Source organism: Patiria miniata, unplaced genomic scaffold (genome assembly GCF_015706575.1).
Source record: "Patiria miniata isolate m_02_andy unplaced genomic scaffold, ASM1570657v1 HiC_scaffold_7, whole genome shotgun sequence".
Lineage (NCBI taxonomy): Eukaryota > Metazoa > Echinodermata > Asteroidea > Valvatida > Asterinidae > Patiria > Patiria miniata.
In genome coordinates, this window is record NW_024037074.1 from 31,873,693 (window position 1) to 31,886,394 (window position 12,702).

Consider the following 12,702-nt stretch of genomic DNA (forward strand, 5'->3'; position numbering starts at 1 on the left):
TATGGTTACTCATTTGGTTATAGAATGTCTACACAGGAAGCACGTCAAGTCGCTATCTGGGCGACAAGCCATCAGCAGTCTCTACAAGTAAATAATATTTTTTTGCTGTTAAGGCCCAGATATGCCTTGTGTAAAGAAAAAAAAACACAGGCATGTATAAGATTGTCATTATACAGGCTTTCAAGCAGACCCAAGTGAAAAGGTAGAACAGTAGGATCAAAATAAAAATTAAAAAACAGGACATTTGGAGGACAAAATCAGGATAAAAGTAGGACTTTTGCTGGATTTTCAATGAAACATATTCAATGAGATTCCATTTTTTGGAGTTGTGGGACAAAAAAAGTAGGAAAAGTAGGAATTTCAAGTAGGAAAAGTTGGACCAAGGTAGGAAAAGTAGGAGCAAGGTGGAAAAAGTAGAAAAAGTAGGAATACTTAATAGCCTGCATTACACCATACCAAAAGTCAAGTTGTTCATTCCTGGTTACTTGTGACCTGAGTTAAGTATTCTACTTCACAGTTGGCTTCTGATTAGCACCCCTTGAATAAAGACACTGACAAACTTGCCAACCGCCAACACAGGGCTGGATTGCTCAGTTGGTAGAGCACTGGAACAGCAATCCGGACATCGCAGGTTTGAACCCCACTCCAATCAATTTCTTAGTTTGATTTTATAATTACTGGAAATGCAGTTTCCCCTTGTGGTTTAATAGTTGATGATTTGTATTAAATAAAAAGCCATATCCTCTCTGAGTGATCCCTGTTTTTTATCAACCCAGATTTACAGCATTGCTAAAAGTTTCCAGCATCATGACTTTGGGCGTGATCCCTGGCTACATGGCATGTACAGGTTTATGGCTTCTGACTAGCATCCCTGTACAACGATAGTGACATTTCCCTTGTGGCTCAGTTGACGACATAAAAAACTTCCGTTAGGCCAACAAAAAAAAGTCTCCGGTTTCTGGTATGCGCGCGCGTCACCGTAGCCATGCGCGTCGGCAAAAGGAAAAAGGTTTTTTTTTCAATGAAAGATGATGTCTCAAAACCGCCAAACTCACTGGTTTGACTGGAATCCTGCTGCTGCACAATTTTAACATGTTTTTAGATTGGGTTATGGTTGAGAATAAGCTTTATGTGGCCTCTCTGGACTCCCATATATTTGCACTAAGTTTAGTCGGGCACCATTTGCAGTCATCAGCCGACATTTGAAGCAAAAAAATCAGGTTAAAAAAAAAAAAAGCCGCGTCGCCACACCACTTTTTGGGCAAGCTCCATACCAGAAAGTTGTTTTTTGGCCTTACGGTAAGCAATGCTCTTGAAATGACACCCGGAGTACGTCCAGACTTACGTGACATAGAGCGAGATGGGAACCAGCGTGTTCATGACGATGATGTAGGAGAAGAACACCAGCGTTGCAATGAGTGCCGGACCATCATATTCCCAAGGAAGGTATGCCTGCAACAACAAATGGAAAGAACACAAGATTTAACCCTAACTCCCTGAGCTCTCTTGCCCAGATGTACATGTAGCCTGAATCCCCCAAATCATCTACATTTTGTCACTGGAGGCCTCTGCCTGGATCCTTCAAAATCCTCCACTGGGTTTGCTGGCATGTCATCACATGACTTCAATATTGTTATGAGTTCTTTAGCCTGTGTAACTTATTGAAATCCTTCATTGTTATCCTGTATTGTGGATTGGCAATGCCAAGGCCCTAAAAAATTGGAGTAAAGATGCTGTGCAATAAACAGTGGTATACGCTGGATGCCTGCCCAAGTATTCATGCAAAAAGAAGTAACAGCCTGAATCCTCCAAAATCAAATTTTGGCAAAACCAGCCAGAGCCTCAATCCTCGAATTTCATCCAGCCTCAATTGGGGCCTGCTAACCTGGATCCTCTATTATCCTTCCGAGGCAAAATCCTGCTAAGCCCTTAAACCTGCAAAATCCTCTGATGCTTCAATTTTGACACGCCCTCAATTCTTTGAAATCCTCCATTAGGCAAGGGTTCATCGAAACGTCTGTTTGCAAATTTGGCTAAATTTCATGCGGCCATTAGGCAGCAAACATAAGTCTGGTTCCCAGACCACATGATTCTGACTATTCTGACAGATCTTAGGTCAGGCAGCTGCCACAGCTGAAAATAAACGTGATCAAAAAGGGTAGGATACTGCCCATTTCCCAAAATTTCCAAACTTGCCAGATTACACTTTGAATAACACTCGGATATGTGTGCAATTGCTCCCGTTTTTCCAGGCGTAAAATAATTTTTATTTTCAAACAAAGTACCTGTCACATTTGTTATCAGTTTTGAAAATTCTGAATTCATACATTTTTGGCTAGTATTAAAAAATTTCTATGCCAGGCATATTACCCAGTATCTGTACCAAATGTCCAACGTAGACGCTGTGCCTCAAGTATGCACTCGTACCAGGGCTGGTCTTTGCCGTGTACCGTTTTGTAATATGATGATGGTTTACCTGACTTAAAATTTGTCAGGATAGTCAGCATATTTTTTTTCACCACATCAAAATTACCAGATACTTGACAGCACAGTGTTTGAAATAATTACCTGGAATGCGTTGCCGTAGTTGGCCTCCCATACAGAACTGGCAATGGCACAGATGAGACACAACACAAACAGAATGACGAAAATCTGCAAAACAAAAATAAGCACAGAAAGTCAGAGAAAATCACCAGAACCAGCTTCTTGACCATCCTGTCAACACTAGTCCTCTTCAGCCTAGGCTGGCTGCTGTTGCTCAACCCTACCCCAACCCCCTACTCACAACCAGAACCAGCTTGTTGACCATCCTGTCAATACTAGTCCTCTTGAACTTGGCCTGGCCGTTGTTCTGCATCAGAATCCCACCCTCCATCCCCAACCCCTATCCCAACCCCCTACTCACAGCCAGAACCAGCTTGTTGACCATCATGTCAATGCTATTCTTGACCATCCTCTCAATGCTAGGCCTCTCGAACCTAGGCTGGCTGCTGTTCTGCACCAGAAGCCCATCCTCCATCCCTTATCCACACCCCAACCCCCAACTCACAGCCAGAACAACCTTCTTGACCAACCTGTCAATGCTAGTCCTCTTGAACCTAGGCTGGCTGCTGTTCTGCTTCAGAATCTCAGAACCCCACCCTCCATCTCCCATCCCCAACTCACAGCCAGAACCAGCTTGCTGGTCATCAGGTCAATGCTAGTCCTCTTGAACTTTGGCTGGCTGCTGTTCTGCTTCAGAATCCCAGGACCCCACCCTCCATCCCCCACCCCTACCCCAACCCCCTACTCACAGCCAGAACCAGCTAGTTGACCATCATGTCAATGCTGGTCCTCTTGAACTTTGGCTGGCTGCTGTTCTGCTTCAGAATCCCAGAACCCCACCCTCCATCCCCCACCTGTACCCCCAACCCCCTACTTACAGCCAGAACCAGCTTGTTGACCATCCTGTCAATGCTAGTCCTCTTGAACTTTGGCTGGCTGCTGTTCTGCTTCAGAATCTCAGAACCCCACCCTCCATCTCCCATCCCCAACTCACAGCCAGAACCAGCTAGTTGACCATCATGTCAATGCCTGTCCTCTTGAACTTTGGCTGGCTGCTGTTCTGCTTCAGAATCCCAGAACCCCACCCTCCATCCCCCACCCCTACCCCAACCCCCTACTCACAGCCAGAACCAGCTAGTTGACCATCATGTCAATGCCTGTCCTCTTGAACTTTGGCTGGCTGATGTTCTACTTCAGAATCCCAGAACCCCACCCTCCATCCCTCACCCCTACCCTAACCCCCTACTCACAGACAGAACCAGCTTGTTGACCATGATGTCAATGCTAGTCCTCTTGAACTTGGCCTGGTCGCTGTTGCTCAACCCTACCCCAACCCCCAACTCACAGCCAGAACCAGCTTGTTGACCATCCTGTCAATGCCAGTCCCCTTGAACCTAGGCTTGCCGCTGTTCTGCTTCAGAATCTCAGAACCCCACCCTCCATCTCCCATCCCCAACTCACAGCCAGAACCAGCTTGTTGGCCATCAGGTCAATGCTAGTCCTCTTGACCTTTGGCTGGCTGCTGTTCTGCTTCAGAATCCCAGAACCCCACCCTCCATCCCCCACCCCTACCCCAACCCCCTACTCACAGCCAGAACCAGCTAGTTGACCATCCTGTCAATGCTGGTCCTCTTGAACTTTGGCTGGCTGCTGTTCAGCTTCAGAATCCCAGAACCCCACCCTTCATCCCCCACCCCTTCCCCAACCCCCTACTCACAGCCAGAACCAGCTAGTTGACCATCATGTCAATGCCTGTCCTCTTGAACTTTGGCTGGCTGCTTTTCTGCCTCAGAATCTCAGAACCCCACCCTCCATCTCCCATCCCCAACTCACAGCCCGAACCAGCTAGTTGACCATCATGTCAGTGCCTGTCCTCTTGAACTTTGGCTGGCTGCTGTTCTGCTTCAGAATCCCAGAACCCCACCCTCCATCCCCCAGCCCTACCCCAACCCCCTACTCACAGCCAGAACCAGCTTGTTGACCATCCTGTCAATGCTGGTCCTCTTGAACTTAGCCTTGCCGCTGTTCTGCATCAGCTTGGTGTCCCGGCCAGCGAAGATGACGATGCCGTAACACCATTTGGTGTTGCGCAGACGGCAACCTCGCAGTAGAATCTGATCGTTGGTTAGCGGGAAAGTATCCCCCTCCCACGTCAGGGTCCCCTCAAACCTATCCAGCTTGTTATTTGGGGGCTCGCATTTCAATTCCGCTATGGAAAAAAAAGAACAAATCAAACATGAATTGATTAATTAAAAGTGCATAGGATCATTTTTAGTGGGGTGCTTTTTGTGCAATTAATTTTCATTTGAAACAACAAATTGCTAACAAATACTGAGTAGGGCGCGACATCTGTTCAGCTCAGTGAATGCTTTACGTGTTGAAAAATAGAAAAGAAAATCTACGCACAATTGTCTGGTCTTGTGGGGTTTCTTGGGGCCATGTTGCATTAGTAAATAGTAAATTTATGAGGAGAGTGGTTGTTGAATTCTCATTTTTTTTTTTTTTTGGTTAACTTCTTCAGGAAAGTTTCCCAAAAGAAAACTGACAGAATTTCAGTGGGTTTTAACTCCCTCCCCCCCCCCCCCCCCCCGGCCCAATCAAATCCTCAAAAAAAGTGTTGAGTGTCTTTAATTTTTTTTTTTCAGGTAAATGTGACAGACCTTTAAAATCTTTGAATCGGCCTTGATCTTCACCCAACAGGGCTGTCTCTGGCAACGCCTGGCGTACTTTCAGATTCGTCTCCCTAGCAAATCATCAACAAATTAAACACATGGTTAACCTGTATTTCTGCATTATGTACATGTATAATACTATAAAAATGGTTACAATACAAATATGTGACCTGTTCTGTCAAAAGCAGACGCTTCTGGGCCGAGGGTGAAATTGAGACAGGGCCAAAAAACGCTGTGGGGGTGATTTTTATCAATTTTCAAATTTTTGCATATTTGTAATCCTGAACATGTCTAAAATATATTATTAAAGTTTGAAACCCTAATTTGAACTCTACATATACTATTTTTGATGATTTTGATAAGGTATATCAGTTAAAGAAATAACTGTTTTGTGACGTTCGTGGCCATTTTCTCCGTTTTACACTTTTCGACACAATGAACTTCAAAATAGCATAACTCTGCCCAGGAATGACCGGTTTCAAAAATTAAACCACCTATTAAAAGGAAAAAGAACATATGTTAACAATATGTAAAAATATCATTTTCGACCTTATGCCCAGAAAAGTCTGATTTTGACAGAACAGGTCACATATATGGACCATTCCGGATTTCGGCTATAAGCCCACTAGGGCTGTGCCGAATATACCGAATATTTGATGATCAACTGAATATCCGAATAGCATTTTTTTTTTATTCACATATTACAGAAATGCGAGCGGACTCGTGGAGATGATGGAAAACGTCCATTAAAAGTTAAATAGTCAATTTTCAGTAACTATGCCACATCCTACGCCACCTCAAATGATTACAAAAGTTACGCCATGATTTGTTGCCTAAGTCGCAGTCTTAATGCACTGTGCAAATGTTGTCACGTGTCGTAAATGAAATGTTGCACAACTTGAAATGTTGCCCAACTTGCACACAAAAAATGTGGCATAAGTGGAATTACGCCATGCGTAAAGCTTCGTGAAGTCGGCTGCAGGTGCTATGCAGTACCGAAGTGTGACGTCATTTAGAACCAGAAAGTGTAGTGCAAACGAATGGAGTACACGCGCATGTTGGTTCACGGGCTGAATCACGCGCCAATGTCTTTCACACACATTTTGTGCGCGTGACGTATTCACTTCGGTACTCAATTGGGTTAATTTCATTGTTTAATCCAAACTGTTTTGGCTTCTCCAATTTGGCCGGGGGTCTAGCACCCCGTCTCCTTTTACTCACCCATCCAGTTCAGCTGTCTCAATGTACACCAAGCTATGCGGCTCACTGGACGACAAGAGCAGGAGATCAGCTGCAACAAACTCATTGTTCTTCATTTTGATGATGTCACCAACCTGGACATCCTGCCAGCGTGTCGTTTTGCGCCTAAAGGTCAGAGGTCAGAGGTCAGATGTCAAAGGTCATCTTCAAAATGACAAAGCTTTATATTTAGAGATACGAATTCTCATGCAATTAAATTTTAACTGGCACACTCTTCATGCAACTTTTTACCGGTGCAGCACGCAGTTGCAGCTGGTGGTTTCGAATATCTAAATATTCGGTCAAACAGTTTTGAGTAATCTGATACTAAATTATTCGAAAATGGACCACCCTAACATGTACTTACTCATCTTCTACCAGGATATCTGTCTCTCTGTTGTTGACTACACTATCACTTCTGTGTCGTTGCTATAGAAGTAGGAATAAAAAGACCAGTCAACGTACTTAAAGGGTATTTGCAACACTTTTTTAACAGAAATACAGGAAAGTTTTTAAAAGGTAATGATTATTATTTTTTGTGTATTAATATCAAGTCTCACTTTTTCACTACACTGCAATTAAAAATAAAAAGATCAACAAACTTAGCTGAGCTGGCCTTACGTTATGGTCTCATGCAAAACCTTTTTTCAAAGGCAAACGCCTTTGAGAAATGTTTGCTTAAAGGTAGAGTGGACCATTTACAGCTATCAAAAAGTGAACCGACCAAATTACTGTTAAAAAGCTTAGTACTTGTTTTAAAGATAGTAATGACACTAAACTCCCTGTGAAATTATTCCTTCTGGCATGCTGTCATTTTGAAAAAAAATAACAATAAAAGAAGGTCATTTCCAAAGATGTGTCAAGTGACACATTTTTTGAAATTCCTGTTTGTTGTTGGTTTGCAATTGGGCGATTCTGTGAATGGGTACAAGCATTGACTCGATGCACATGCGTGCGTGGCTGCTATTATTTATCGGTTCAGTGTGTGACATCACGCATCTACAATCGGCTGAATGAGAATGAAATATGTCACCAAGTATCTTTATAGAAGCCAAGCTCATTCTACAGATTTCATCAAAAACCTGGCAGATACTCACAAAGTCATCCACCCCGTCCTTGGTGGCTGTGACTGCCAGCACGAAGACAAGAGGCAGACCGGTGGTGACGGGATTCAAGGAAGAAATGGGCCCAATTAGCTATCAAGCAAAACAAAAGAAATTGATAACATTCAGTTAAATACGTTGTAATAATAATGCGGTGTGTATATAGCGCATTATACCAAAAGTAGGTCTCACAAGGATAATAATTGTAAAGCGCTTTGAAGTTTGTTTTTTTTTAATTTGATTTTTTTAATTTTTTTTTTTTTTAATTATTAGCACCGTATTATTATTCTTTGGGAAAAAGCATAGTATATTGGGTATGTTTATTTATGCAACAAAGGAAAGAGATTCCAATAATATACAGTTAAAGGACGAAGAAAAACAAAAATGTAATGCAAGTTACCATCAAATTGTCCTAATGCGGACTGCATATAAATATCACCAAGTACACGGTACAAATCCATTACTTGCTACTGCGGGATCGAAACGCATTTACAGGAAGCAAGTTGCCCTGCCAGTGCCAAGGTCGACTCATGTTTAAGCCTGAAAGTAGAACACTGGAAACCAGCTAGGCCAAGGTACCAATGGTTTCACAATTGTCACATGAAGTGACATCTGGCAAAAATTATTTATTTTTATTGTCATCAAAAAGCAAAACCGACGAACCGAAAAGTTTCTTTACCTGCATAATAAACAAGATGAGGAAGTAGAAGTTGGCAATGCGGAGGAACTGTTCAAACAGGTTGACGGGAATGAAGGTCAGGATGTTGTACTTGGACGTACGGATGTAATTGTTCTACAAAAAAAGGATGAGGAACTAAGAATCAAATATATTCGTTATTAACCACAACTCCCAAATCCGTTATAACATACATGTAACCTTGGCAAGCCTACCAGTACTGGCTAAGTGTAAGGAAGTAACATTTTCTATTCAATTGGTTCAGAATGGCAACAACAAAAAATTGTAGAGCAAGTTGTTGCCTTAACGTGATTGAATGTTTTTTTAATCCAATTAGCACAGAGACTTGGCTTACTGACTACACATTTATCATGAAAAAAAAACACAAGAGCCAGACTGATGCACATGTGGTGTAGATGCCACAAAATATACACGAATCAAGCTTTGTAAAGCTGCTTAAAACCAGTGTATCGGTGTATGTGTATGTACAGATGCAAGTCACAAGGAACTTTTAAATAGTATGTAAGTGAAAAAAAAAACAGTTAAATTCACAAAATGACAGTCAGTCAGTCAGTCAGGTGCAAAGATGACACTAGGCTGGCCCTCTGGGACCAGCAAAGATTCAACACTGTGCAATAAACCAACGGTATATTTCTTGTATGTCAACTGTATACATTTGTGTACACTGTATTCAATTTAGTAGTAAATAGTAAAGTCTGTCCCGAGCCAATGTGGCTCATCAGGCCGGTGTTTATCTCCGGTTTCAGTAGCATGAAACGACTGAGAATATTTTTACTCCCCCTGGATGGGATGCTAGTCCATCACAGGTTACTCCCCAGCTAGTGCCGGTACCCATTTATACTCCTGGGTGGAGAGGGGCAAGTGGGGGTGAAGTGCCTTGCCCAAGGACACCATATATGACCAGCGGCTGGATTCGAACCCCGGACTCTCTGATCATGAGTCATGAACCCTAACCACTAGGCCACACACTCCCCTTTATTCAATTTATTGGTCTGATATTTTTAAAAAATGCATGTTCTCATCAGTAATTGTTCCCCTCATTACTAGGATTACTTCTCTGTTGCCCATGGCAATCCTTCCTCTGCAACCTGCTGAATACATCAAAGAGGACTAATAATCGTTATGGAAACCATAAACAGCTGGCAAAGCTTTTTGCATTTTGATAGCGAAAGGATTACAGTCTGTCTGCTGAATTTTTTTTTTAAATAAATTACTTCGTCCTGCATCATCAGGACTCGGGGGTCGCCAGATCAGTTTGAAATGGAGAGCCTAACAACAACATTGCAGACAGACCACCCCATGTTGGAAGGAAGCAAGAATATTGTATGCGCCATCTGGCTTTGAACCATCTGGCCATGGGGGCGCTGTTCAAAGCGGACAAGACTGGACAATATCGGACAATAGGTGATGCTTTTCCCTATAAATTATAATTATGTCGACAGACACAAGTTTGTTGACAGGGCAATGATTTTGCCAAGATGTGCAAAAGTTTAAAGTTTATAATGGGAGGGTGGCGGGGGGTGGCATGGGGGGGGGGGTGTCACATCCCCCCTAGCGATATCCCTTCATTGGCAACAGACTAAACCCGAACTTTGTATTGATGAAAGCAACACGATCTCAGTAAATTGCAAATTCACTTATTGATCCACGATCAGCCACAAACAATCCTCGTCGCTCATTCGTTTTGAGGTTCTCATAGCTGCACTTCCAGTTTCCTCAACCAAGAGATAATGTGTCCATCTAACTGTTGATGCCATTCTTCCCATGCGACCTTTAATGCAGGGTATATCAGATGGTCGATTGTCAAGGCAGATCCACAGGTGCAGAGATCAGATGTTTCTGCTCCTATCTTGACCATGATGTCTTTTGTGTGACCCGAGCCAGACCGGAGCCTGTTGAATGTCGCCCACATGCATGGTTCGCTCCAGATAATATGCACAGGTTACGAACAAGTATACAGAGATCAATAAGTGCATGTGCCCCCAGGACAACTGAATTGCAACAGATGCAAAATCAAAATGCAGAGCAAAAGCGATTATGCAGTGTAATACATTTCATAAGCTCGTACATTGTACATGTATGTTACACCTTGCTCACAATGTATGAAAGTTTTGGATAAACTCTACATGTACTCCCAAGCACTCATGTACTATCGGTAAATTGAAATGTGTCATGAAAATATTGTGTATTACATGTAGATTAGCTGTGCATACAGTTGCAGGAATTTCTTTCAAATGATTGTATTTTTTATGACTGTCCATGAACATGTACATGTGTCATGCATATTGTTTGGGCGTCATTATCGAGGTCGACTATAAACAGATAATGAACATGTCCATATATGGAAATATTAAGAACTTACCGCATATTTGAACTGGGAATTATACTCCCTGTCATTGGCCTTCAGGGAACGCTCCGTTTCTGTAATCAAACCAAAAAAAAGGAGAAAGTCAATTATTTTCTGAAGCACACATACATTCCTGCAGCAACGAAGCTACATCAATTTGTAAATGTCATTCACTTGTAAACAGCATCGTAAATTATTTTTCATGATCGTCTTTGGCTGCACAGTCTGTATGATGTGCACCACTCTCAATGTACAAACGTATCACCTCTGAACATCCATAGACCTTGTTCATATGAACTGTTAATATTGGAAAATTTCAGTAAACAAGACAAGCAGGGCCTCAGTAAAGCTGCTCCCAGAGTGCACGCAATTTTATTCAATGGATTCAGAAAAGCTATTTGCTGGAAGTCTTTTCATGCATCTGGTCTACACAATGGAATGGATGAGGGCCTATTTTTTTTTTTTTTTTTTGCATTCATATATTGACAATTGAAGTTCATATCACTTTTCATTTTGACAAACAGTTCTGGAGAAGAAATGTGTCTTGAAGAATAAAAAGAATAATAGTAAATTCTTACAATAACAATAGGTGTTGGGCATCTGGTCTACACAATGGACTGGATGAGGGCCCATTCATGTGCATATAAAACAGGCTAATCCTATACAATAGCACTGCTCAGCTCTTTTCACCCGTCAAATTGTCGCAACTGACCGTCGGTTAGTCAGTCAGTCAGACATGAACAAATAGGATACTGCATATGTAAAGGCTGGTGCATGGAACCAGAAAATACCGGATCAGTGTCACACAAGAGCACTTTTAGTTTCTCGGAAAAGTGAGGGTATTATGTTTTCAGTTTTTCATTGTATACATTTATTACCTGATAACAAGGTTTTGAAGGTTTCAGAAGTGTATTGTATTTATTGAAAATGAGTTTAAAAAAAATAATTAACAAAATTAATTTGGATTGGAAAATGGCATATCTACATGCACATGTATTTGTATAGACAAATCCAACGACAGCCATCTTCTGAGGCAGTGGCGTAGCCAGGAATTTTTCAGTGGGGGGGCGCTGGGGGGACTGGAACATTTCATGGGGGGGCGTCATGTAGATCAATGATAATTTTTTTAGAAACTCAAAATCTAAGTGGGGGGCGACTGGGGGGGGGGGGGGGGGGGGCGACAAGGTTTCATGGGGGGGCGACACGCCCCCCGTGGCTACGCCACTGTTCTGAGGTGGCACCAGCTTTACGCTCACTGGTAAAGCACCGCTCCTTTGACCAATAGGGTTACCCAAATGCACACGCGCCTTGTCTTCAAGAACATATGCAACATGCATGTGGTTCCACCTCGAAAATGGCTTCTAATTTTGTTCGTCGGATTCACTTATACATTGTACATGTACATGTAGTCTTTTATACTGGCAAACAAAATGAGCGCAGATGTCATGTTTACAAGCACAAATATATTGTTGGATGAGATAGCCTCATGAGATGACAAACTGCACACAGACAAGAATACATGCAAGGGTGAAATTTAATGTATGTATGTATACATGTCGACTTTAAAGATACGGTACATGTATGTCACAAGGATAATTTGCTTTTTGTGCTTTCTTTTGTGTGTGAAGCAATGAAATTGTAGGGTACATAATTAACAACTAACCTGTTGAACTTTCAGCTCAGTGGATAAAAGACAGAAAAACGTATGCACAATTTTTTGGGGTCTCGTAACTGGACTCCGTTGCCGCACCCTATTTTTGCCGTGAGCACCCTATTTTTGAAACATGGGTATTTTTTTCCAAAAGATATGCATTTCGGGCAAAAAAAAAATAATTTCACAGGGCATTTGATACCAGTCCTTTAATTCTTCAAGAACTTTGAGAAAGGTTTCTGTCATTAAATCGGAAGGTTCTTTCCCGGGTAATTTCAGTTTAATATTGGCTTAATACCCACAAAGGCAGCAAAATGAAGAGCCAGCCCGTGCTAAAACTTTAATGAAAGAAATGCGATCAGGCTGTGGCAATATGATACACTGTGTCAAGCCTTGAAACCCGGTTTCTAAAAATTGGACCGGATTACATGCATATTATGCACATGCTC

At 42.2% G+C, this 12,702-nt stretch overlaps 1 protein-coding gene across 3 annotated transcripts in view; it reads right to left on the reverse strand.

The window, feature by feature from the left end:
• Positions 1-12,702, reverse strand: part of LOC119744396 (phospholipid-transporting ATPase ID-like) — a 43,042-nt gene that overhangs the window by 17,840 nt on the left and 12,500 nt on the right. For 2 of the 3 annotated variants that reach the window (XM_038220308.1, XM_038220306.1), the window contains 9 exons: positions 10,618-10,676; positions 8,238-8,351; positions 7,553-7,651; positions 6,823-6,884; positions 6,438-6,581; positions 5,205-5,287; positions 4,506-4,753; positions 2,569-2,652; positions 1,346-1,452 (listed from right to left, as the gene is read on the reverse strand). In XM_038220308.1, the coding sequence (XP_038076236.1) occupies positions 1,346-1,452; positions 2,569-2,652; positions 4,506-4,753; positions 5,205-5,287; positions 6,438-6,581; positions 6,823-6,884; positions 7,553-7,651; positions 8,238-8,351; positions 10,618-10,676 (1,000 nt within the window). Of the gene's footprint in view, positions 1-1,345; positions 1,453-2,568; positions 2,653-2,905; positions 2,927-4,505; positions 4,754-5,204; positions 5,288-6,437; positions 6,582-6,822; positions 6,885-7,552; positions 7,652-8,237; positions 8,352-10,617; positions 10,677-12,702 lie in introns of all 3 variants that reach the window. The other variant, XM_038220307.1, reaches the window with a different exon arrangement.